Here is a 20,000-nt window from a genome sequence, read left to right as displayed (position 1 = left end):
GAGCCCATGCATGCTATACTGTATAAATATGCTGTATGTGTAAACAATAAATCAGTGTTGTACCTTGCATACATGATGGTCTTCTTTTCTGATCAGCATATACAGGGTTAACACTCACGGAGCTCTAAGGGGGGCCACCAAATTGAGGAAGAAGGGATAAAGGAAGATTGGTTAAAGTCCAACTCCCTATCCAGAGGTAGGTTAGAGTCCACCTCAGGAGGTAGGTTAAAGTAACCACTCCTAACAGCTGGGGGCCCGGCCCGGGATTTCGATCTTCGTTCCCGTTGAACTGTTGACACCCATACGTGGTCTGTTGCCTGTTCTCGGATCACGGACATATCGAATCCTGAATCCGTATAGACCTTTACTTCAAAAGTAGTAAAGTTTCAGCTGGTTGTTTTATAGTGTGCACACGCAGATCAGTGATCTGGTAATATATAAAGAGTGACCTAAGGGGTCCGCTCATTAGTCACCTCAATTTGATCGCCCTTTTTTCTATATGGCCATTTCTTACTATCCCTTTTTTACAGTATTAGTTGTATTACGTGTAATATCCTTGTGTGGTTGGTAAGTGAACACACATGCGATATATGTATTTAACTTGTACATCTTGTGCGGTTGGTAAGTTGACGCACACTAACTCTTTCTCTCTCTTGTCTCATTGATTACTGTATGCCAACAGACTTGCGGACTATATGCTCCCCTCTCTTTGGGGTAACGCAACGTGAGGCTTCATATGCAGTTTTCAGGATAAAACCACTTGACTCTATCCACTGTCACGTAGACAGTCTGTGGTTATAACTAACCAATCATAAACATTAATTTTTATGAGATGTATAAAGTGAATACATAATTCACACAGTATTCAGATAAAGACCAACCCTTTCAGTCTGCTGCTGTAGGTACACTCCTGCCTTACTGAAACGGCGCCTCTGGTCTGGATACTAAGAATTTTTCACGCTCTCATACTTCATCTACGTCTATGTCACACCCCAGACATCCATACATAGGTACTTGTTTAAATTGTAAATGTAGTATCGTCCTCTGGTACCATAACCCCGACAGAGACGATTATTGGCCCAAATTGACATCTGTCATTAGAGAACCCACAAGATTTAAACTCACAACAAAGACATCATCTAATGGCACCGTTTTAGAATCCGTTATTATATTGGGTTGTCATTTGAATACAGGACTTATTGAAAAATACATTGATCAGACATACCCATTTTTCTTAACAGATATACCAATTAACCTTTTCACATATCCTATTATCTGTCCTAAAACTTTAGACCAGATCCACAAGTTACCTGAAGGTAGTCAACTACTCTATTTCCTTGACTTTAGTCAAAACCCTGAACATCAGGAACAAATTAAAAGGTGGAGAAAGTTCTCACACAAACATAAAAGGACATAAAACTAAACATGGGTTCAAAAATTAGTAAAAATAAAATAATTTTCATGTCCCCACCTGACTGGCAGGGACAACCCCAGATTTCAGATTGACTGGCAGGGACAGACCTTAAAGGGCCATGACATAGGAAAGGAAATCGATGTTTCATCACCACACTTGCTCATGACTGACAGTTCTGACCCAAACACAGAATTAGACACTGTAAATCCTCAGACATGGTCAACAGGACCTCAGAGCAATAAACCAATTAATTGTTCCCATTGCACCCACTGTACCTGATATAAACTCACTCATCTCAGCCATCCCTGTAGATGCCGCCTACTTCTCAGTAACCGATTTGAAAAAATGTATTTTTTAGCATATCTGTGGACACCCAGACACAACTGTTATTTGCATTTTCTTTTGAGGCCAGCATTTAACATGATGCAGACTGCCACAGGAGTATATTGACTCCCCTGTTGTGTACAGCATCGTGCTCCAAGCCATATTAACCCCCTGGCACCCCCCCTATGGTTCAGTCCTGCTACAGTATGCAGATGATCTGCTTATCTGTAGTTCAACAAAGGAGGCATGCCGAGAGGATGGTATATCACTGTTAAACTGGCTCTGTGAATGTGAGGCACAAAGTGTCAAAAAGCAAAAATGCAATGGTGCAAAAAGAATGTTGATTATTTAGGTTTTGTCTTGAAAAAGGGAGAGAGGAAAGTCAGCCCACAACGCATACAGTCTGTACTGGGTCTGGTCCGCCCAAACACTATTATTACAGACAGTGGATTTCTGACTGTTCCTACTATGATAACATTTTGAGACAAGCCACACTCAATGACAAACCTAAACAGATACAATGGTCACAAGAAATGTTAAATGCATATATGAAAGCCTTAAATGTATGTTGATAAAAAGTCCGGCATTGACCCTCCGAAACTATGTACAACCATTTCATTTATATGCAAGGGACAAAATGTAAAACCATGGCGGGTGTGCTGACACAAGAACATGGAGGTAAGCTGCGCCCCGTGGCATTCTTTTCCAAAGTGATGCCGGTGTCGGTCCAAGGTATGCCTGCCTGTCTTCAGGCACTGGCGGCCTGTGCAATGATAGCTGAGATGGCAACCACACTCACCCTAGGCTCACCCACTGTTCTCCATACCACACATAATGTTGTAGCATTACTTAAAGGGCTACACACACAACATGTCAGCCCAGCGTCTTAGTGGTTACGAGGTACTCTTACTAGGTAACCCATCACTTGTTATCAAATATGCTACAAATACAGAAGGACCTGTGCCCATACTTAATGCCCTTTTAGGCTTAAAAGGACCTGATGACGAAGCACCTCCCCCACATGACTGTTCTCTGACAATCGACTCAGAAACTTCACCCAGAAGTGACATGTCGGCTGTACCCATACCCGACGCCGACATAATTTTTGTCGACGGCTCCTGCAGTCGACCAAATGACAAAACATACCAGACAGGCTACGCAGTAGTTAAACTTCCTCAAACTGTCCTTGAAGCAAAAGCAGTTCCTCTGCTATCAGCACAGGCTGCTGAGCTAATCGCTCTCACCAGAGCTTGTCACTTGTACACAGGAAAACCTGTCAACATTTACACAGACTCCAAATTTGCTTATGGCGTTGTTCACGACCACGGCATGATTTGGCAGCGCCGAGGTTTCACAGGCGCTGATGGAAAAGGCATCTCACATGCCCAACTTATTGCTGACTTATTGCACGCAATCACATTGCCCTCACACATTGCCGTTCTCCATTGCAAAGCACATACTGGTGGAAAAGATGATATCTCACGGGGCAATGCCCTCGCTGACACTGCTGCAAAACAAGCTGCTGCCACATCCACATACAACCTCACACTTACCATAATGTCACCACCGTCACTAGAAGACACATACTTACTTACAGAATTACAGGCAACTGCCTCTAACTCTGATTTATCAGATTGGACATACCCAATTCTGCAGAAGAATCCACGGACTGGATTAATCTGCAAAGAGGGGAAACCCTGTATACCCCAAACAAGTGCCTCACTGTTCATAGCACGGAGTAGGTCACCACAGCAAAGTCACGACAACACTGCTCCTCACCAATGATTTTTACATCACAAATGCAAAAGAACTTGTCACCCAATATGTTAGTAGATGTATTGTGTGTCTTAGAAACAACCCTAACAATCCCAATAAAGCAAAACACCAACATCTTGAATACCCCACCACTCCGTTTACTCACCTGCAGATTGATTTTACCCATATACACAAAAGACTCTAGGTTACTCCCCTTTTGAAATACTAATGGGACGCCCCTTCCCCACCCCCTGGGCAAGGAAACCACTAGTCACACAAGCAGGAGATTTAGAAGTAATCAGAGAAGAATATGTAAGGACTTTAATACACAGACTAGACGAAATTGAACATGAAGTTGTACTTAAAAATCCTTGTCATCCACAGAAACCTACACATCCATTCCAAGTCGGAGACAAAGTTGTGGTTAAAGTCCTTCCACGCAACAAGAATCCAGGTGATTTCTCCTACGGTCCTGAGACAGAGGTGGTCGCTGTGACAAGAACTGCTGTGCTCACCGATGACAACCCAACGTGGATCCACGCATCCAGAGTGAAGAAAATCCCTACTCCAACTACTTTCGACACAGAGGTCGACACCGATCCTGAGATTGACACAGACCGGACCAGTGAGGTACTAACGGGAGTTAATAACTCTGACCTCCTACGAGGAGAAGAATTGCCGGTAGGGGATCCAGACATCGAGGAAAACGGAATTCCTACTGAGGCCGAGAGGACCCTTGAAGGAAATGATTCCCCCTATCTTAGCTCTGCTGACTTTACTCGCTCTTGTTCTTTATAATTTCTGTACCGCAGAAGTGGATATTACCAGTCAGGATGATGTGCTTACCCTTTGGTACAATTCATCTACCACTCGCGTGGCCACTTACCGAATAAACTATGATACGGTCATACCTAGTAACATGTGGTCCATGCCATCCAAATCAGCTCTCAGCCAGACTAAAAATGTATATATTTGTGTCACAGATGATTATTATTGGGGAAATAACTGCAATTATTGGGGAGCAGTGGGGTGGAATTCAGGTATCGACTGGGCATACAAACCCACCTTGGCTATTGATCGAAAGGACAAGTATGGTAAGCCATTACTTTCTAGGATGACTATCACTAAGGATAACGGTAGATATGACTATTATTGCACTATAAATATTGAAAATCCCAGCCCCAGTGATGCTGGAATGTATGTTCTAGGGGTATGGTGGGGAGGTGGATATGCCAGTGATAGACAACAATTCTATCTCAAAGATATGTTTAACAATCAGGAATACCTTTCCCTCCGTAAGCCACCATCCCCCGCCAGGCCCCAGCCATTATCCCCATTCAAACCACACATAAGTACCTTTAAAGATATGGTTGCTATCAGTAATCCCACATATGAGGACACCATGTCCATAGAGACAGGTTTAGCTGATGTGAATTTTTGGTTAGAATGGATGAAATACAATGCACGACAGACTAACCGAACTGACTGTTATGTATGTGCTAAGTCCAGACCCCACCTTGGTACCGTCCCCCTTAACATACCAGAATCAGAGGATGAATGTTTTTTTACCTTATACACTGGCAATAAAACTAAAGATAATGAATGTGAGTTATGGAAGAAGAACTACCCCATCTTAGAAAAAAACACCAATCCAGGTAACACAATCACCATATATCCAGGCAACTATACTTGTTACTGTTCTAATGTCACTAAGGGGGTAGATCTGAAAACATTCCCGGATGGTTACTGTGCCATCCGCAGGTATGTAACCTTACCCATCATGAAGAAATCCCTTGGTGACATTTATTTCATTTGTGGGGACATGAAAATTAGAGCAAAGCTTGACAGTGTATGGAGAGGCGAATGTGCTCTCTCAAAAATCATTATGCCTATCCATATTTTGCCAACAGCCATTGAAACACCTTCACCCCTACCTGACCCACACCCTAGACAAAAGAGAAGTACCCCACTGGAAAGCTTTGACCCACACGTATACATTGATACTATTGGTGTACCCCGGGGTGTCCTAGACGAGTTCAAGGCCCGAGATGAAGTAGCTGCTGGCTTTGAATCTCTGCTGCCCCAGGTTACAATCAATAAGAATGTTGCATGGATAAACTATATGTATTATAATCAACAGAGATTTGTTAATGATACAAAGGATGCCTTGAAAGGTATTGCAGAACAACTGGAGGCCACATCACAGATGACATTCCAGAATCGCATGGCCCTGGATATGATCTTGGCCGAGAAAGGTGGTACATGTGTATACATAAACACAGTTGCAGGATGTTGCACCTTCATTCCTGACAATACAGGTCCCAATGGCAAAGTCACACTAGCCATTAAAAAATTAGAAGACTTATCCCGAGAGCTCAAGGAAAACTCAGGTGTCACTGACCCCTGGGCTGCTTGGTTCGGCTGGATGAGCAACTGGAAACATGCCTTAACTCAACTAGGTATCATTACACTTACTGTACTTCTGTTCATCATAATCGTTGCTTACTGTATTTTTCCACTAGGCAGGAGAATAGTTTCCAAATATATAGGTACCACAACACCTGTTGCTATTATGTATATTGATCTTTCCTCCGAAACCCCTACACCCGATGACTATGCTACATATGTGAGGGAACAGCGTATTAAAAGGAAAAGCACACGTGAGAATCAAATAATTTAAATAAATTATGATTCTAAGAGGGGATTGAAAGGATTTATGCACCATTTTGTATGCTGTTCTCCATCTTGTCTCAAATGCCTTATAGTGAGTGGAAAATTACATGTTTCTATTCTGCTTTGTGACAGTCTGCTGCTGCTCAAGGCTGCGTTGCTCAAGGTTATTTCCTGTAAGATGTATTTCACATGTTTTCTACAAAAACTGTCTGTTCTCCCATGTCCTTGTATAATAATAACATATATCCCCTAGACAGTAACTGGAACTCCTCCCTGCTACACCCCTGTATCATCCAATCATCTCTTGTCGAGCCCATGCATGCTATACTGTATAAATATGCTGTATGTGTAAACAATAAATCAGTGTTGTACCTTGCATACATGATGGTCTTCTTTTCTGATCAGCATATACAGGGTTAACACTCACGGAGCTCTAAGGGGGGCCACCAAATTGAGGAAGAAGGGATAAAGGAAGATTGGTTAAAGTCCAACTCCCTATCCAGAGGTAGGTTAGAGTCCACCTCAGGAGGTAGGTTAAAGTAACCACTCCTAACAGTATGTTTAAAAAAAAATCATGCATTTGTGGGGTTTCAAAGAAATCAAATTTGAAACTTAATTTTTGATTTTAATTTGTAGCTCTTTGACCCAATGGACACGGTTTACAAATGGCCGATTCTGAATCATTTGCAATCTCCATGCTAAATGCACACATTGAACTTGAAACAGATCTTCTCACTTGAGACTTGAGAAGACCACTGTATATACTGTCATGCAAATTAAGATCACTGTACATGCTGTCATGCAAATTAAGTTTTAGTAGATGTAACAATAAAGAACTGGAAGGCCCCAGTGAGACTTGAACTCACGACCCCTGGTTTACGAGACCAGTGCTCTAACCCCTGAGCTATGGAGCCATGGAGGTGCATTAATTTCTAGACATATATGGTGTCTGTGTACTGGAGGAACATAATCAATTGCAAATTGTACATTTTTTGGCAATTCATGCCAATGTACACTTTTTTCAAATGAAACTCTATGATATATTTCCAATGAGAGTGTTTAAGAAATATTATTATTCTGTATTTAGTGCCACAAGGGATCTGCGTTGTCCAATTACAGAGCACATAAACAAATTTGCAAAAAACAAAACAGTAAAGAGTCTTGGAGGCATGAGTGGTAGAAAGTAAGCAATTGGCAGGAGTGGTAATGAGAAAATGTGGGAATTTAAAGGGAGATAAGGTCATAGATGTAAATGGGAGAGGAGAAAGTGAGAACTAGAAGAGTCTGTAGTGCCATCAATATATAATGCAGTTGTGGAAGATGACGCAGTGTGGAGGGTGGTAAGATAATCAGGTCAGTCTTAGACGTGTTTAGTTTCACAAAGCGCTGGGACATCCAAGAAGAGATAGCTGATAGACTGGTGGAGATACGAGTGAGTAAAAGTCTGGGGAGACAAGGTAGATTTGAGTATCAGCAGCAAAAAGATGATATTGTCAGTCAAAAAAGCTAATGAGCTCAACTAAAGAGGATGCATACAAAAAGAAAAGGAGAGGACAAAGAAAAGAACCTTGCGGGAAACATACTATTAGTGGAAGAGGGGTGAGGTAGAGTCCTGAGAGGAGACAGATAGGCAATGGACAGAAAGGTAGGAAGAGGTTGTAAACAATGAGCTCAAGGAGTTTGGATGCATAGCTATGCTTGGGGCATGCATAGAATTGGTTGAACAATAAAGATATGAGACATTCAATTGAAAACAGTCAGAAAAATATAATGAACGTCTTAAGTGATGCTCCAAATTGACTATCAAAGTATGTGAACAAATTGAAATAGATCTCTTTACTTTCGACTTGATGAAACTACTTTACATATGGTCATGCAAATTAATTTTTAGTAGCTGTAACAATAAAGAACTAGTAGGCCCCAGTGAGATTTGAACTCACTCTAACCCCTGAGCTATGAAGCCTTACATGAGAATGTATGTTTAAAAAAAAATCATGCATTTGTGGGGTTTCAAAGAAATCAAATTTGAAATTTAATTTTGTATTTTAATTTGTAGCTCTTTGACCCAATGGACACTGTTTACAAATGGCCGATTCTGAATAATTTGCAATCTCCATGCTAAATGCACACATTGAACTTGAAATAGATCTTCTCACTTGAGACTTGAGAAGAACACTGTATATACTGTCATGCAAATTAAGTTTTAGTAGATGTAACAACAAAGAACTGGTAGGCCCCAGTGAGATTTGAACTCACAACCCCTGGTTTACAAGACCAGTGCTCTAACCCCTGAGCTATGAAGCCTTACATGAGAATGTATGTTTAAAAAAGAATCATGTATTTGTGGGGTTTCAAAGAAATCAAATTTGAAATTTAATTTTGGATTTTAATTTGTAGCTCCTTGACCCAATGGACACTGTTTACAAATGACTGATTCTGAATCATTTGCAATCTCCATGCTAAATGCACACATTGAACTTGAAATAGATCTTCTCACTTGAGACTTGAGAAGACCACTGTATATACTGTCATGCAAATTAAGATCACTGTACATGCTGTCATGCAAATTAAGTTTTTGTAAATGAAACAATAAAGAACTGGAAGGCCCCAGTGAGACTTGAACTCACGACCCCTGGTTTACGAGACCAGTGCTCTAACCCCTGAGCTATGGAGCCATGGAGGTGCATTAATTTCTAGACATATATGGTGTCTGTGTACTGGAGGAACATAATCAATTGCAAATTGTACATTTTTTGGCAATTCATGCCAATGTACACTTTTTTCAAATGAAACTCTATGATATATTTCCAATGAGAGTGTTCAAGAAATATTATTATTCTGTATTTAGTGCCACAAGAGATCTGCGTTGTCCAATTACAGAGCACATAAACAAATTTGCAAAAAACAAAACAGTAAAGAGTCTTGGAGGCATGAGTGGTAGAAAGTAAGCAATTGGCAGGAGTGGTAATGAGAAAATGTGGGAATTTAAAGGGAGATAAGGTCATAGATGTAAATGGGAGAGGAGAAAGTGAGAACTAGAAGAGTCTGTAGTGCCATCAATATATAATGCAGTTGTGGAAGATGACGCAGTGTGGAGGGTGGTAAGATAATCAGGTCAGTCTTAGACGTGTTTAGTTTCACAAAGCGCTGGGACATCCAAGAAGATATAGCTGATAGACTGGTGGAGATACGAGTGAGTAAAAGTCTGGGGAGACAAGGTAGATTTGAGTATCAGCAGCAAAAAGATGATATTGTCAGTCAAAAAAGCTAATGAGCTCAACTAAAGAGGATGCATACAAAAAGAAAAGGAGAGGACAAAGAAAAGAACCTTGCGGGAAACATACTATTAGTGGAAGAGGGGTGAGGTAGAGTCCTGAGAGGAGACAGATAGGCAATGGACAGATAGGTAGGAAGAGGTTGTAAACAATGAGCTGTATGTTTAAAAAAGAATCATGCATTTGTGGGGTTTCAAAGAAATCAAATTTGAAATTTAATTTTGTATTTTAATTTGTAGCTCTTTGACCCAATGGACACTGTTTACAAATGGCCGATTCTGAATCATTTGCAATCTCCATGCTAAATGCACACATTGAACTTGAAATAGATCTTCTCACTTGAGACGACCACTGTATATACCGTCATGCAAATTAAGATCACTGTACATGCTGTCATGCAAATTAAGTTTTAGTAGATGTAACAATAAAGAACTTGTAGGCCCCAGTGAGATTTGAACTCACGACCCCTGGATTACAAGACCAGTGCTCTAACCCCTGATCTTTATTGTTTCATTTACAAAAACTTAATTTGCATGACAGCTTGTACAGTGATCTTAATTTGCATGACAGTATATACAGTGGTCTTCTCAAGTCTCAAGTGAGAAGATCTATTTCAAGTTCAATGTGTGCATTTAGCATGGAGATTGCAAATGAGAATGTATGTTTAAAAAAGAATCATGCATTTGTGGGGTTTCAAAGAAATCAAATTTGAAATTTAATTTTGGATTTTAATTTGTAGCTCCTTGACCCAATGGACACTGTTTACAAATGACTGATTCTGAATCATTTGCAATCTCCATGCTAAATGCACACATTGAACTTGAAATAGATCTTCTCACTTGAGACTTGAGAAGACCACTGTATATACTGTCATGCAAATTAAGATCACTGTACATGCTGTCATGCAAATTAAGTTTTTGTAAATGAAACAATAAAGAACTGGAAGGCCCCAGTGAGACTTGAACTCACGACCCCTGGTTTACGAGACCAGTGCTCTAACCCCTGAGCTATGGAGCCATGGAGGTGCGTTAATTTCTAGACATATATGGTGTCTGTGTACTGGAGGAACATAATCAATTGCAAATTGTACATTTTTTGGCAATTCATGCCAATGTACACTTTTTTCAAATGAAACTCTATGATATATTTCCAATGAGAGTGTTCAAGAAATATTATTATTCTGTATTTAGTGCCACAAGGGATCTGCGTTGTCCAATTACAGAGCACATAAACAAATTTGCAAAAAACAAAACAGTAAAGAGTCTTGGAGGCATGAGTGGTAGAAAGTAAGCAATTCGCAGGAGTGGTAATGAGAAAATGTGGGAATTTAAAGGGAGATAAGGTCATAGATGTAAATGGGAGAGGAGAAAGTGAGAACTAGAAGAGTCTGTAGTGCCATCAATATATAATGCAGTTGTGGAAGATGACGCAGTGTGGAGGGTGGTAAGATAATCAGGTCAGTCTTAGACGTGTTTAGTTTCACAAAGCGCTGGGACATCCAAGAAGAGATAGCTGATAGACTGGTGGAGATACGAGTGAGTAAAAGTCTGGGGAGACAAGGTAGATTTGAGTATCAGCAGCAAAAAGATGATATTGTCAGTCAAAAAAGCTAATGAGCTCAACTAAAGAGGATGCATACAAAAAGAAAAGGAGAGGACAAAGAAAAGAACCTTGCAGGAAACATACTATTAGTGGAAGAGGGGTGAGGTAGAGTCCTGAGAGGAGACAGATAGGCAATGGACAGATAGGTAGGAAGAGGTTGTAAACAATGAGCTAAAGGAGTTTGGATGCATAGCTATGCTTGGGGCATGCATAGAATTGGTTGAACAATAAAGATATGAGACATGCAATTGAAAACAGTCAGAAAAATAGAATGAACGTCTTAAGTGATGCTCCAAATTGACTATCAAAGTATGTGAACAAATTGAAATAGATCTCTTTACTTTCGACTTGATGAAACTACTTTACATATGGTCATGCAAATTAATTTTTAGTAGCTGTAACAATAAAGAACTAGTAGGCCCCAGTGAGATTTGAACTCACGACCCCTGGTTTACAAGACCAGTGCTCTAACCCCTGAGCTATGAAGCCTTACATGCGAATGTATGTTTAAAAAAAAATCATGCATTTGTGGGGTTTCAAAGAAATCAAATTTGAAATTTAATTTTTGATTTTAATTTGTAGCTCTTTGACCCAATGGACACTGTTTACAAATGACTGATTCTGAATCATTTGCAATGTCCATGCTAAATGCACACATTGAACTTGAAATAGATCTTCTCACTTGAGACTTGAGAAGAACACTGTATATACTGTCATGCAAATTAAGATCACTGTACATACTGTCATGCAAATTAAGTTTTAGTAGATGTAACAATAAAGAACTGGTAGGCCCCAGTGAGATTTGAACTCACGACCCCTGGTTTACAAGACCAGTGCGCTTACCCCTGAGATATGAAGCCTTACATGAGAATGTATGTTTAAAAAAAAATCATGCATTTGTGGGGTTTCAAAGAAATCAAATTTGAAATTTAATTTTGTATTTTAATTTGTAGCTCTTTGACCCAATGGACACTGTTTACAAATGGCCGATTCTGAATAATTTGCAATCTCCATGCTAAATGCACACATTGAACTTGAAATAGATCTTCTCACTTGAGACTTGAGAAGAACACTGTATATACTGTCATGCAAATTAAGTTTTAGTAGATGTAACAATAAAGAACTGGTAGGCCCCAGTGAGATTTGAACTCACAACCCCTGGTTTACAAGACCAGTGATCTAACCCCTGAGCTATGAAGCCTTACATGAGAATGTATGTTTAAAAAAGAATCATGTATTTGTGGGGTTTCAAAGAAATCAAATTTGAAATTTAATTTTGGATTTTAATTTGTAGCTCCTTGACCCAATGGACACTGTTTACAAATGACTGATTCTGAATCATTTGCAATCTCCATGCTAAATGCACACATTGAACTTGAAATAGATCTTCTCACTTGAGACTTGAGAAGACCACTGTATATACTGTCATGCAAATTAAGATCACTGTACATGCTGTCATGCAAATTAAGTTTTTGTAAATGAAACAATAAAGAACTGGAAGGCCCCAGTGAGACTTGAACTCACGACCCCTGGTTTACGAGACCAGTGCTCTAACCCCTGAGCTATGGAGCCATGGAGGTGCATTAATTTCTAGACATATATGGTGTCTGTGTACTGGAGGAACATAATCAATTGCAAATTGTACATTTTTTGGCAATTCATGCCAATGTACACTTTTTTCAAATGAAACTCTATGATATATTTCCAATGAGAGTGTTCAAGAAATATTATTATTCTGTATTTAGTGCCACAAGGGATCTGCGTTGTCCAATTACAGAGCACATAAACAAATTTGCAAAAAACAAAACAGTAAAGAGTCTTGGAGGCATGAGTGGTAGAAAGTAAGCAATTGGCAGGAGTGGTAATGAGAAAATGTGGGAATTTAAAGGGAGATAAGGTCATAGATGTAAATGGAAGAGGAGAAAGTGAGAACTAGAAGAGTCTGTAGTGCCATCAATATATAATGCAGTTGTGGAAGATGACGCAGTGTGGAGGGTGGTAAGATAATCAGGTCAGTCTTAGACGTGTTTAGTTTCACAAAGCGCTGGGACATCCAAGAAGAGATAGCTGATAGACTGGTGGAGATACGAGTGAGTAAAAGTCTGGGGAGACAAGGTAGATTTGAGTATCAGCAGCAAAAAGATGATATTGTCAGTCAAAAAAGCTAATGAGCTCAACTAAAGAGGATGCATACAAAAAGAAAAGGAGAGGACAAAGAAAAGAACCTTGCGGGAAACATACTATTAGTGGAAGAGGGGTGAGGTAGAGTCCTGAGAGGAGACAGATAGGCAATGGACAGATAGGTAGGAAGAGGTTGTAAACAATGAGCTGTATGTTTAAAAAAGAATCATGCATTTGTGGGGTTTCAAAGAAATCAAATTTGAAATTTAATTTTGTATTTTAATTTGTAGCTCTTTGACCCAATGGACACTGTTTACAAATGGCCGATTCTGAATCATTTGCAATCTCCATGCTAAATGCACACATTGAACTTGAAATAGATCTTCTCACTTGAGACGACCACTGTATATACCGTCATGCAAATTAAGATCACTGTACATGCTGTCATGCAAATTAAGTTTTAGTAGATGTAACAATAAAGAACTGGTAGGCCCCAGTGAGATTTGAACTCACGACCCCTGGATTACAAGACCAGTGCTCTAACCCCTGATCTTTATTGTTTCATTTACAAAAACTTAATTTGCATGACAGCTTGTACAGTGATCTTAATTTGCATGACAGTATATACAGTGGTCTTCTCAAGTCTCAAGTGAGAAGATCTATTTCAAGTTCAATGTGTGCATTTAGCATGGAGATTGCAAATGAGAATGTATGTTTAAAAAAGAATCATGCATTTGTGGGGTTTCAAAGAAATCAAATTTGAAATTTAATTTTGGATTTTAATTTGTAGCTCCTTGACCCAATGGACACTGTTTACAAATGACTGATTCTGAATCATTTGCAATCTCCATGCTAAATGCACACATTGAACTTGAAATAGATCTTTTCACTTGAGACTTGAGAAGACCACTGTATATACTGTCATGCAAATTAAGATCACTGTACATGCTGTCATGCAAATTAAGTTTTTGTAAATGAAACAATAAAGAACTGGAAGGCCCCAGTGAGACTTGAACTCACGACCCCTGGTTTACGAGACCAGTGCTCTAACCCCTGAGCTATGGAGCCATGGAGGTGCATTAATTTCTAGACATATATGGTGTCTGTGTACTGGAGGAACATAATCAATTGCAAATTGTACATTTTTTGGCAATTCATGCCAATGTACACTTTTTTCAAATGAAACTCTATGATATATTTCCAATGAGAGTGTTCAAGAAATATTATTATTCTGTATTTAGTGCCACAAGAGATCTGCGTTGTCCAATTACAGAGCACATAAACAAATTTGCAAAAAACAAAACAGTAAAGAGTCTTGGAGGCATGAGTGGTAGAAAGTAAGCAATTGGCAGGAGTGGTAATGAGAAAATGTGGGAATTTAAAGGGAGATAAGGTCATAGATGTAAATGGGAGAGGAGAAAGTGAGAACTAGAAGAGTCTGTAGTGCCATCAATATATAATGCAGTTGTGGAAGATGACGCAGTGTGGAGGGTGGTAAGATAATCAGGTCAGTCTTAGACGTGTTTAGTTTCACAAAGCGCTGGGACATCCAAGAAGATATAGCTGATAGACTGGTGGAGATACGAGTGAGTAAAAGTCTGGGGAGACAAGGTAGATTTGAGTATCAGCAGCAAAAAGATGATATTGTCAGTCAAAAAAGCTAATGAGCTCAACTAAAGAGGATGCATACAAAAAGAAAAGGAGAGGACAAAGAAAAGAACCTTGCGGGAAACATACTATTAGTGGAAGAGGGGTGAGGTAGAGTCCTGAGAGGAGACAGATAGGCAATGGACAGATAGGTAGGAAGAGGTTGTAAACAATGAGCTGTATGTTTAAAAAAGAATCATGCATTTGTGGGGTTTCAAAGAAATCAAATTTGAAATTTAATTTTGTATTTTAATTTGTAGCTCTTTGACCCAATGGACACTGTTTACAAATGGCCGATTCTGAATCATTTGCAATCTCCATGCTAAATGCACACATTGAACTTGAAATAGATCTTCTCACTTGAGACGACCACTGTATATACCGTCATGCAAATTAAGATCACTGTACATGCTGTCATGCAAATTAAGTTTTAGTAGATGTAACAATAAAGAACTGGTAGGCCCCAGTGAGATTTGAACTCACGACCCCTGGATTACAAGACCAGTGCTCTAACCCCTGATCTTTATTGTTTCATTTACAAAAACTTAATTTGCATGACAGCTTGTACAGTGATCTTAATTTGCATGACAGTATATACAGTGGTCTTCTCAAGTCTCAAGTGAGAAGATCTATTTCAAGTTCAATGTGTGCATTTAGCATGGAGATTGCAAATGAGAATGTATGTTTAAAAAAGAATCATGCATTTGTGGGGTTTCAAAGAAATCAAATTTGAAATTTAATTTTGGATTTTAATTTGTAGCTCCTTGACCCAATGGACACTGTTTACAAATGACTGATTCTGAATCATTTGCAATCTCCATGCTAAATGCACACATTGAACTTGAAATAGATCTTCTCACTTGAGACTTGAGAAGACCACTGTATATACTGTCATGCAAATTAAGATCACTGTACATGCTGTCATGCAAATTAAGTTTTTGTAAATGAAACAATAAAGAACTGGAAGGCCCCAGTGAGACTTGAACTCACGACCCCTGGTTTACGAGACCAGTGCTCTAACCCCTGAGCTATGGAGCCATGGAGGTGCGTTAATTTCTAGACATATATGGTGTCTGTGTACTGGAGGAACATAATCAATTGCAAATTGTACATTTTTTGGCAATTCATGCCAATGTACACTTTTTTCAAATGAAACTCTATGATATATTTCCAATGAGAGTGTTCAAGAAATATTATTATTCTGTATTTAGTGCCACAAGGGATCTGCGTTGTCCAATTACAGAGCACATAAACAAATTTGCAAAAAACAAAACAGTAAAGAGTCATGGAGGCATGAGTGGTAGAAAGTAAGCAATTCGCAGGAGTGGTAATGAGAAAATGTGGGAATTTAAAGGGAGATAAGGTCATAGATGTAAATGGGAGAGGAGAAAGTGAGAACTAGAAGAGTCTGTAGTGCCATCAATATATAATGCAGTTGTGGAAGATGACGCAGTGTGGAGGGTGGTAAGATAATCAGGTCAGTCTTAGACGTGTTTAGTTTCACAAAGCGCTGGGACATCCAAGAAGAGATAGCTGATAGACTGGTGGAGATACGAGTGAGTAAAAGTCTGGGGAGACAAGGTAGATTTGAGTATCAGCAGCAAAAAGATGATATTGTCAGTCAAAAAAGCTAATGAGCTCAACTAAAGAGGATGCATACAAAAAGAAAAGGAGAGGACAAAGAAAAGAACCTTGCAGGAAACATACTATTAGTGGAAGAGGGGTGAGGTAGAGTCCTGAGAGGAGACAGATAGGCAATGGACAGATAGGTAGGAAGAGGTTGTAAACAATGAGCTAAAGGAGTTTGGATGCATAGCTATGCTTGGGGCATGCATAGAATTGGTTGAACAATAAAGATATGAGACATGCAATTGAAAACAGTCAGAAAAATAGAATGAACGTCTTAAGTGATGCTCCAAATTGACTATCAAAGTATGTGAACAAATTGAAATAGATCTCTTTACTTTCGACTTGATGAAACTACTTTACATATGGTCATGCAAATTAATTTTTAGTAGCTGTAACAATAAAGAACTAGTAGGCCCCAGTGAGATTTGAACTCACGACCCCTGGTTTACAAGACCAGTGCTCTAACCCCTGAGCTATGAAGCCTTACATGCGAATGTATGTTTAAAAAAAAATCATGCATTTGTGGGGTTTCAAAGAAATCAAATTTGAAATTTAATTTTTGATTTTAATTTGTAGCTCTTTGACCCAATGGACACTGTTTACAAATGACTGATTCTGAATCATTTGCAATGTCCATGCTAAATGCACACATTGAACTTGAAATAGATCTTCTCACTTGAGACTTGAGAAGAACACTGTATATACTGTCATGCAAATTAAGATCACTGTACATACTGTCATGCAAATTAAGTTTTAGTAGATGTAACAATAAAGAACTGGTAGGCCCCAGTGAGATTTGAACTCACGACCCCTGGTTTACAAGACCAGTGCGCTTACCCCTGAGATATGAAGCCTTACATGAGAATGTATGTTTAAAAAAAAATCATGCATTTGTGGGGTTTCAAAGAAATCAAATTTGAAATTTAATTTTGTATTTTAATTTGTAGCTCTTTGACCCAATGGACACTGTTTACAAATGGCCGATTCTGAATAATTTGCAATCTCCATGCTAAATGCACACATTGAACTTGAAATAGATCTTCTCACTTGAGACTTGAGAAGAACACTGTATATACTGTCATGCAAATTAAGTTTTAGTAGATGTAACAATAAAGAACTGGTAGGCCCCAGTGAGATTTGAACTCACAACCCCTGGTTTACAAGACCAGTGATCTAACCCCTGAGCTATGAAGCCTTACATGAGAATGTATGTTTAAAAAAGAATCATGTATTTGTGGGGTTTCAAAGAAATCAAATTTGAAATTTAATTTTGGATTTTAATTTGTAGCTCCTTGACCCAATGGACACTGTTTACAAATGACTGATTCTGAATCATTTGCAATCTCCATGCTAAATGCACACATTGAACTTGAAATAGATCTTCTCACTTGAGACTTGAGAAGACCACTGTATATACTGTCATGCAAATTAAGATCACTGTACATGCTGTCATGCAAATTAAGTTTTTGTAAATGAAACAATAAAGAACTGGAAGGCCCCAGTGAGACTTGAACTCACGACCCCTGGTTTACGAGACCAGTGCTCTAACCCCTGAGCTATGGAGCCATGGAGGTGCATTAATTTCTAGACATATATGGTGTCTGTGTACTGGAGGAACATAATCAATTGCAAATTGTACATTTTTTGGCAATTCATGCCAATGTACACTTTTTTCAAATGAAACTCTATGATATATTTCCAATGAGAGTGTTCAAGAAATATTATTATTCTGTATTTAGTGCCACAAGGGATCTGCGTTGTCCAATTACAGAGCACATAAACAAATTTGCAAAAAACAAAACAGTAAAGAGTCTTGGAGGCATGAGTGGTAGAAAGTAAGCAATTGGCAGGAGTGGTAATGAGAAAATGTGGGAATTTAAAGGGAGATAAGGTCATAGATGTAAATGGAAGAGGAGAAAGTGAGAACTAGAAGAGTCTGTAGTGCCATCAATATATAATGCAGTTGTGGAAGATGACGCAGTGTGGAGGGTGGTAAGATAATCAGGTCAGTCTTAGACGTGTTTAGTTTCACAAAGCGCTGGGACATCCAAGAAGAGATAGCTGATAGACTGGTGGAGATACGAGTGAGTAAAAGTCTGGGGAGACAAGGTAGATTTGAGTATCAGCAGCAAAAAGATGATATTGTCAGTCAAAAAAGCTAATGAGCTCAACTAAAGAGGATGCATACAAAAAGAAAAGGAGAGGACAAAGAAAAGAACCTTGCGGGAAACATACTATTAGTGGAAGAGGGGTGAGGTAGAGTCCTGAGAGGAGACAGATAGGCAATGGACAGATAGGTAGGAAGAGGTTGTAAACAATGAGCTGTATGTTTAAAAAAGAATCATGCATTTGTGGGGTTTCAAAGAAATCAAATTTGAAATTTAATTTTGTATTTTAATTTGTAGCTCTTTGACCCAATGGACACTGTTTACAAATGGCCGATTCTGAATCATTTGCAATCTCCATGCTAAATGCACACATTGAACTTGAAATAGATCTTCTCACTTGAGACGACCACTGTATATACCGTCATGCAAATTAAGATCACTGTACATGCTGTCATGCAAATTAAGTTTTAGTAGATGTAACAATAAAGAACTGGTAGGCCCCAGTGAGATTTGAACTCACGACCCCTGGATTACAAGACCAGTGCTCTAACCCCTGATCTTTATTGTTTCATTTACAAAAACTTAATTTGCATGACAGCTTGTACAGTGATCTTAATTTGCATGACAGTATATACAGTGGTCTTCTCAAGTCTCAAGTGAGAAGATCTATTTCAAGTTCAATGTGTGCATTTAGCATGGAGATTGCAAATGAGAATGTATGTTTAAAAAAGAATCATGCATTTGTGGGGTTTCAAAGAAATCAAATTTGAAATTTAATTTTGGATTTTAATTTGTAGCTCCTTGACCCAATGGACACTGTTTACAAATGACTGATTCTGAATCATTTGCAATCTCCATGCTAAATGCACACATTGAACTTGAAATAGATCTTTTCACTTGAGACTTGAGAAGACCACTGTATATACTGTCATGCAAATTAAGATCACTGTACATGCTGTCATGCAAATTAAGTTTTTGTAAATGAAACAATAAAGAACTGGAAGGCCCCAGTGAGACTTGAACTCACGACCCCTGGTTTACGAGACCAGTGCTCTAACCCCTGAGCTATGGAGCCATGGAGGTGCATTAATTTCTAGACATATATGGTGTCTGTGTACTGGAGGAACATAATCAATTGCAAATTGTACATTTTTTGGCAATTCATGCCAATGTACACTTTTTTCAAATGAAACTCTATGATATATTTCCAATGAGAGTGTTCAAGAAATATTATTATTCTGTATTTAGTGCCACAAGGGATCTGCGTTGTCCAATTACAGAGCACATAAACAAATTTGCAAAAAACAAAACAGTAAAGAGTCTTGGAGGCATGAGTGGTAGAAAGTAAGCAATTGGCAGGAGTGGTAATGAGAAAATGTGGGAATTTAAAGGGAGATAAGGTCATAGATGTAAATGGGAGAGGAGAAAGTGAGAACTAGAAGAGTCTGTAGT

At 38.9% G+C, this 20,000-nt stretch overlaps 1 protein-coding gene and 15 non-coding genes across 16 annotated transcripts in view; 1 reads left to right on the top strand and 15 right to left on the bottom strand.

The window, feature by feature from the left end:
- Positions 1 to 6,544, top strand: part of LOC146046047 (syncytin-1-like) — a 6,814-nt gene extending 270 nt beyond the window's left edge. Inside the window, exons 1-2 of the mRNA XM_083165218.1 lie at positions 1 to 196; positions 3,878 to 6,544. The exon at positions 1 to 196 is cut by the window's left edge and continues 270 nt beyond it. Of these exons, the coding sequence (XP_083021344.1) occupies positions 4,239 to 6,173 (1,935 nt within the window). The 5' untranslated portion in view covers positions 1 to 196; positions 3,878 to 4,238 and the 3' untranslated portion in view covers positions 6,174 to 6,544. The remainder of the gene's footprint in view (positions 197 to 3,877) is intronic.
- Positions 6,545 to 7,007: 463 nt separating this feature from the next.
- On the bottom strand, positions 7,008 to 7,080 carry TRNAT-CGU (transfer RNA threonine (anticodon CGU)). Its single transcript has one exon. It is a non-coding gene; the product is annotated as a tRNA-Thr (tRNA).
- Positions 7,081 to 8,397: 1,317 nt separating this feature from the next.
- Positions 8,398 to 8,470, bottom strand: TRNAT-UGU (transfer RNA threonine (anticodon UGU)). Its single transcript has one exon. It is a non-coding gene; the product is annotated as a tRNA-Thr (tRNA).
- Positions 8,471 to 8,768: 298 nt separating this feature from the next.
- TRNAT-CGU (transfer RNA threonine (anticodon CGU)) lies at positions 8,769 to 8,841 on the bottom strand. The gene has a single exon. It is a non-coding gene; the product is annotated as a tRNA-Thr (tRNA).
- Positions 8,842 to 10,385: 1,544 nt separating this feature from the next.
- On the bottom strand, positions 10,386 to 10,458 carry TRNAT-CGU (transfer RNA threonine (anticodon CGU)). Its single transcript has one exon. It is a non-coding gene; the product is annotated as a tRNA-Thr (tRNA).
- A 1,001-nt stretch (positions 10,459 to 11,459) lies between these two features.
- On the bottom strand, positions 11,460 to 11,532 carry TRNAT-UGU (transfer RNA threonine (anticodon UGU)). The gene has a single exon. It is a non-coding gene; the product is annotated as a tRNA-Thr (tRNA).
- A 298-nt stretch (positions 11,533 to 11,830) lies between these two features.
- TRNAT-UGU (transfer RNA threonine (anticodon UGU)) lies at positions 11,831 to 11,903 on the bottom strand. Its single transcript has one exon. It is a non-coding gene; the product is annotated as a tRNA-Thr (tRNA).
- A 268-nt stretch (positions 11,904 to 12,171) lies between these two features.
- TRNAT-UGU (transfer RNA threonine (anticodon UGU)) lies at positions 12,172 to 12,244 on the bottom strand. Its single transcript has one exon. It is a non-coding gene; the product is annotated as a tRNA-Thr (tRNA).
- A 298-nt stretch (positions 12,245 to 12,542) lies between these two features.
- Positions 12,543 to 12,615, bottom strand: TRNAT-CGU (transfer RNA threonine (anticodon CGU)). The gene has a single exon. It is a non-coding gene; the product is annotated as a tRNA-Thr (tRNA).
- A 1,544-nt stretch (positions 12,616 to 14,159) lies between these two features.
- Positions 14,160 to 14,232, bottom strand: TRNAT-CGU (transfer RNA threonine (anticodon CGU)). The gene has a single exon. It is a non-coding gene; the product is annotated as a tRNA-Thr (tRNA).
- A 1,544-nt stretch (positions 14,233 to 15,776) lies between these two features.
- Positions 15,777 to 15,849, bottom strand: TRNAT-CGU (transfer RNA threonine (anticodon CGU)). The gene has a single exon. It is a non-coding gene; the product is annotated as a tRNA-Thr (tRNA).
- A 1,001-nt stretch (positions 15,850 to 16,850) lies between these two features.
- Positions 16,851 to 16,923, bottom strand: TRNAT-UGU (transfer RNA threonine (anticodon UGU)). The gene has a single exon. It is a non-coding gene; the product is annotated as a tRNA-Thr (tRNA).
- A 298-nt stretch (positions 16,924 to 17,221) lies between these two features.
- TRNAT-UGU (transfer RNA threonine (anticodon UGU)) lies at positions 17,222 to 17,294 on the bottom strand. Its single transcript has one exon. It is a non-coding gene; the product is annotated as a tRNA-Thr (tRNA).
- A 268-nt stretch (positions 17,295 to 17,562) lies between these two features.
- Positions 17,563 to 17,635, bottom strand: TRNAT-UGU (transfer RNA threonine (anticodon UGU)). The gene has a single exon. It is a non-coding gene; the product is annotated as a tRNA-Thr (tRNA).
- A 298-nt stretch (positions 17,636 to 17,933) lies between these two features.
- Positions 17,934 to 18,006, bottom strand: TRNAT-CGU (transfer RNA threonine (anticodon CGU)). Its single transcript has one exon. It is a non-coding gene; the product is annotated as a tRNA-Thr (tRNA).
- A 1,544-nt stretch (positions 18,007 to 19,550) lies between these two features.
- Positions 19,551 to 19,623, bottom strand: TRNAT-CGU (transfer RNA threonine (anticodon CGU)). Its single transcript has one exon. It is a non-coding gene; the product is annotated as a tRNA-Thr (tRNA).
- Between the last annotated feature and the right edge of the window lie 377 nt (positions 19,624 to 20,000).

Source organism: Crinia signifera, chromosome 11 (genome assembly GCF_055691185.1).
Source record: "Crinia signifera chromosome 11, ASM5569118v1, whole genome shotgun sequence".
Lineage (NCBI taxonomy): Eukaryota > Metazoa > Chordata > Amphibia > Anura > Myobatrachidae > Crinia > Crinia signifera.
This window is presented reverse-complemented; position numbering and strand designations above follow the sequence as displayed.